The sequence below is a fragment of the Salvia hispanica genome, chromosome 5, assembly GCF_029641045.1.
Source record: "Salvia hispanica isolate PSC_SH4W2 chromosome 5, Shi_PSC_v1, whole genome shotgun sequence".
Lineage (NCBI taxonomy): Eukaryota > Viridiplantae > Streptophyta > Magnoliopsida > Lamiales > Lamiaceae > Salvia > Salvia hispanica.
In genome coordinates this window covers 26,536,854-26,542,201 of record NC_142696.1, presented here as the reverse complement: position 1 = coordinate 26,542,201, position 5,348 = coordinate 26,536,854, and the positions used below count along the sequence as shown (strand labels likewise).

Here is a 5,348-nt window from a genome sequence, read left to right as displayed (position 1 = left end):
ATTTCATTTCTAGTCCATTTCAGCGGGCCGAGATGGGCCATACCCAAAAACAAGGGCTGATGTGGTAGGCTAAATAGACTATCAAACGGATGGAAATATGAAGATATGTATCTATTTCTTGACATTACTAAGCTATCAAACGAGCCCTAACACGAAATGCCTCCCAAACATAATACGTCTATATTTCAATTGTCACCATACCATCAAGAATTAACAACAAACTTTCTCAATTGAGTAAAATATCAGTGAATTAACCAACCAATTAAAACATAAGGTGGAATCAAACATTATTATTCTCAAGACAAAATTAGGGCACATGATGCTGTAATATGAGGATCAAAACCAAACTTCCAAATTAAACTTTCACCAAAATCATAAATGCTCACATAGATAAAAACAACCATGTTGAAAGAAGTTAGTTAACAGTGAATAACTAAGGCAGCATAATTTCCAAGGAGAAACTCAATATTTTCTGAAAGTGAGGTTGAGGCGACCTGGTTTAAGTCCCGTCCTTTCCAGCAAAACCAAAGGAGCTGTGTCGGGAAGAATCGCTTTCACCCCGTGATATATATGCCTTGATTCACCACCAAAGATTAGCACGTCTCCTGATTCTAGTAAAACACTCTTAGCCTTGTTAACATCTCTTTCCTCGCCATATAGAAATTCAGCTGAAGCGCCAATAGAGATTGACACAACAGGTAGCCTTTTATCAAGACTCTCTTGTGTTTCATAGCGATCCTGTATGAATCAAAAAATTTGCATGCGAAAACTCTTTAACTGATCCAAATAAACAAAGGCACATTGAGGACACGTATTTTTCAAGTTCATAACCAACCTGATGGAAACCAAGCCAGCCGTTGCAAGGGTAGAAGTTGACAATGCACACATCAGGAGACATTTTAGGAAGTGTATCGTTAATATTGTCAACCTTTAGGTTTCTTTCTATTAGAGTGTGGGAATGGTCAAGTGCTCTGCACACTAAAGAAATAAACTCATTAGGAAGAAGAGGAGGTGCAGCATTGTCGTGGCAGCGCCTCTCTCCATAGCTTGCTGTTTGAGGATTCCAGCCTAGACCCAAACACATCATGTAACAGTGCAATTTTGCACCATCATTATAACCAGGTTGATAAAACCCCCCAGGACCACAACCTAATTCTCGACACTTGTTTATAATGTTCAACTGCAAGAGAGGTAGGGACAACTAAATACCAGAAACAGTGAATGCAACACATGTCTATGATGGAAATTTCAGCATTTGAGGACTACCTGCTCCAACAAGGGAATATAGCACTTGAGTAATATCATTCCAGGCCCCAACACCACTGCACTTTCTTCAACTAAGTCTTCCGAAGTTTGAGGAGAGCATATATCAAAAGGCTTGTCTATTTTAGTAGTGGAAAAGGGCTTTGGTATTCTCTTGGTCTGTTGCTGTTCATGATGAGTTTGGCGAACCTTCAGATTTTTAGAAGGATAAACTTGCTTCTTCATAAAGCTGGTGGCCAAGCCTGCGTCATAAAGGTCACTAGTTGAAATAGAAGCTTCACGGTGTGATCTGATGTTGACAGCCTCCTCCAAATTGTGCTTGTAACAAGTGATCAAGTTGGCCACTTCACGTTGTAATGGCCTTATGATCTGATCCACCAACTCCTCAATAGAACAGGTGCTCGAGTTAGATGCTTCACGTTGCAATGGAATAACGTTCTGAGCCATCTCCGGTTTCTGTTTAGGACAATTGCCCAAGGCTGATGCGCCAATGATAGTGAAAATTTTGTTTGTAGTTGTACCATGAATGCTGCAGTCTCGGGGAGGAGCTTCTATGCCTGTAAAAATAATCACTTACTTGGCATCTTAAAATCGATATTCCAAAATGATGATATCCACAAAGAAACAGTTCTTTCTTGAAACCCAGCTTTAATATAAGAGTGAACTTCAAAAATGGTCCCTGGACTATGAGTTTATCTCGAAAATGATCCCTGAACTTTAAAAATATCACCAGTAGTCCCTGGACTAAGGGTTAATATCAAAAACGATATTTTGAGACGAAAATGCCCTTTTGAGGGGTTTTGGGGGTTTGGGCAATTTGGTCTTTTTACACTTTTAACATTTTAAATCTGATATTATTTTAGTTATGTACTAAATCTGATATTATTTCAAAATTATCATTCTTCTTCCCTTTTGTCATCCTTCACTTAGTTTCTTTATTTCAATATTAGATTTAATTTTACAAAATTAAATTTTAAATTTCAATTTTTAAATATCAATAATTTTTTTTAATTATAAAAATTATTAAATAACAAAAATTATTAGTCATAATCATTATTTGATAGTGTCTAATATTTAATCAATAAGATATAACAACGTCTTAGTTTTAATCAATATTTAATAGCTTTAATCATAAATAGACAATATAACACGATTTATTCTGAAATAAATATGCGTCTAATGTAAGACTAATATAATTTTCGTTTATTAATTTGAAAACAATCAATCAAAATGACTAGAAAATTTCAACAAAAATACTCCTATACAAAATTTTTAGTCGACTTCATAATATTCAATCACAAGCAATTATAACAACCAAACGAAGGTTAAATAGAATAGCTCTTATTTTTCCATCACGATTAATATTATTTTTCTGTACTTCTTCAATTCAGCTTAATATTATATTAAATAACAAAAATTAATAGTTTTAATCAATATTTATAGTTTCCATGAATTAATAATTTTAATTAAAAAAATTTATTGATATTTAAAAATTGAAATTTAAAATTTAATTTTGTAAAATTAAATCTAATATTGAAATAAAGAAATAAAGTGAAGGATGACAAAAGGGAAGAAAAATGATAATTTTGAAATAATATCAGATTCAGTACATAACTAAAATAATATCAGATTTAAAATGTTAAAAGTGTAAAAAGACCAAATTGCCCAAACCCCTCAAAAGGGCATTTTCGTCTCAAAATACCGTTTTTGATATTAACCCTTAGTCCAGGGACTACTGGTGATATTTTTAAAGTCCAGGGACCATTTTCGAGATAAACCCATAGTCTAGGGACCATTTTTGAAGTTCACTCTTAATATAAAAAGGACATGAACAAGATGAAGCAACCGAGGAAGAGAGATGGCTATACCATCTTTTAGAACCAGAACACATGCTGTTACAATGTACACCAGACTTAAAAATGTTGAAAATACCAGCCAAGCTTGTAATGCTGATAAATGGGGTACGACAATTGCAAAAAGGATACATACGAAGCCAGAAATTGCAATGCAGTGTGGAAGCTTCATGCTCTCTTCTAGGAGGAGCGCATAAAGTGCCTGCATATAACATCAGTGGAATCAAGAAATCAGCCGAAATCCTAATATTTAGCAGTAACCTAAGGTGATGTGATCCAAGAGTTCAAACCTATGGATGGAGCCTGGAGGGTAGCTTTGTAAATCCCTAAATTTTAACTCAATTCACCTGAGCAGTGTTTCACTCTAAACACAGAAAAAGGAATATTCAGTTCATCTCGTAAACTTTGACAATTCAAATTTCTTTTATAAACCTAATTCAGTTACAGCATAAGAATCGTGTAATTCATATTAGGACTACATAATCATTCGATTTCGCAGGCTAAAATAAAGTAGCTGAGTCCACTTCTTCATTAAGACCATCTCATTTTGCATTTTGACTGCTATTTGGGTGTTTAGTGTTTACACTATAACAAATTAACAAGTTCAAATATTTTTTTGAACTTTGATTCATTGTATTAATTCCACATCTTAGATATTCAGAAAAAAATGGGAAAAGAATAAGATGAACAAGAAGAAAATAATTTAAAAAACTTACCTACAAAAATGGCGGAATCGCGAGCTAGAATGAAGAACCTCCAACATGTAAAGGTTCATAAATACACCATATTTAAGTGGATTAGAATGGGCTTATTGCGCTTTGGGCTGTGTTAATTAAATGGGCCTAATGAAAATTTTTAACTTATATTCATTTTAGTCCCTCTATAAAAATTTGACAATACTTCACTTTTACTATTTTTAATAGGGGATCTCATATTCTATTAATTCAATTTCTCTCAAATTTTATTACGAAGTATAAAATTACTCATAATATATAAAAGTAGGATCCACGTGGTACTAACTTTTTTAACCCACTTTCTATTATATTTTTTAAAATTCGTGCCAAGTTAAATGGTGACTAATTATTATGGACGGGTGAGTTTAGTTTATGAAGAAATGAATTTTCTATTTTTACATTAATAATTTTATATGACTATGAAATTTAATTATGCTCAATCTACAGCTTCAAGCAACATACTCATGCACAGAGATAAAACAAAACCTAACCAGCTATTGTAAATACAAAAGTTCAATATACATTTGTGAACTTTTAAATGGATTTCTGCAAATTGTATTTTAATTATAGGCAAATTGCATTTTAAATGCAATCCGTCTATATATAAAATACAAATTAAACGATCTATATCTAAAATACAAAACTCAACAATTTAAAGGCAATATGTCTATAACAAACATGTAATCTGCTGAAATCTATTTATTACTTCTACAAATATATATTGCAGTTTAGTTTTTATAATATTACATGTTTCGTGCTCATTTTTGTTCCGATTATATGTGTATTTAATTTGACACTATCATTGGTTGTCTTCCTAAACAGCCGCCGAAACTGGTCGGCGAGCTTCGAAAGAGGGGTAATTGATGATGGAAAGCGGAGGCGACAACTATTTTGAATGACCCAAAACAAGGTTATAATCAATGTTTTAAAAATCGGACCGGCCGGCAAACCGGTGTCATTACTGGTTCACTGGTTCAACCGGTTCACTGGTCGAACCGAAATATTATTATAAACATATATAATTAAATATATAATATATAAAATATATATTAAATAATGAATGATAGATGTAATTAATAATTTATCACTAAAACACATTTAACATTACGTATACTTATATAAAAATATACTATTACACAAAGAATAGTAGTAAAATATATTGAATATTAAATTTATACTAATATTTTTATAATAAAATATATTTTAAATATGCTAAAATTTTGTTGATATTTTATGATAAAAATAAATAAAGTTCATTTTTTCAAAATATATTTTATTTGAAGAAATAATATAAATATATATAAAAATGTAAATGCATACTATATACATTAAGATTTAATAAATAACAAAATGCAATTAATAATATATAAAAATGTTAAACCTTATGTATAACTGATTATATAAAAATAATATTAAAATTTAGTGAGTGCTAAATATAGTTATAGATAATAAAATTGATAATTATTTATTAAATTTGGATTATAAGTTAGTGTCAATA

At 31.3% G+C, this 5,348-nt stretch overlaps 1 protein-coding gene across 1 annotated transcript; it reads right to left on the bottom strand.

Annotated features, from left to right (window-relative positions):
- Positions 1-430: 430 nt before the first annotated feature.
- LOC125189601 (DNA N(6)-methyladenine demethylase ALKBH1C-like) lies at positions 431-4,809 on the bottom strand. The gene is made up of 5 exons (XM_089059173.1): positions 4,801-4,809; positions 3,249-3,318; positions 1,267-1,820; positions 836-1,180; positions 431-738 (listed from the first exon to the last, which is right to left on the bottom strand). The coding sequence occupies exons 1-5, from the start codon at positions 4,807-4,809 to the stop codon at positions 463-465; spliced, it is 1,254 nt and encodes a 417-aa protein (XP_088915299.1). The 3' UTR covers positions 431-462.
- Positions 4,810-5,348: the final 539 nt, after the last annotated feature.

What these genes read in the sequence shown, in the direction of transcription:
- LOC125189601 (XM_089059173.1), bottom strand. An exon ending in ATATTCCCTTGTTGGAGCAG is followed by an intron (nt 1,181 to 1,266) that starts GTAGTCCTCAAA and finishes CCTCTCTTGCAG; the next exon opens with TTGAACATTATAAACAAGTG. An exon ending in GCTGGCTTGGTTTCCATCAG is followed by an intron (nt 739 to 835) that starts GTTGGTTATGAA and finishes TGATTCATACAG; the next exon opens with GATCGCTATGAAACACAAGA.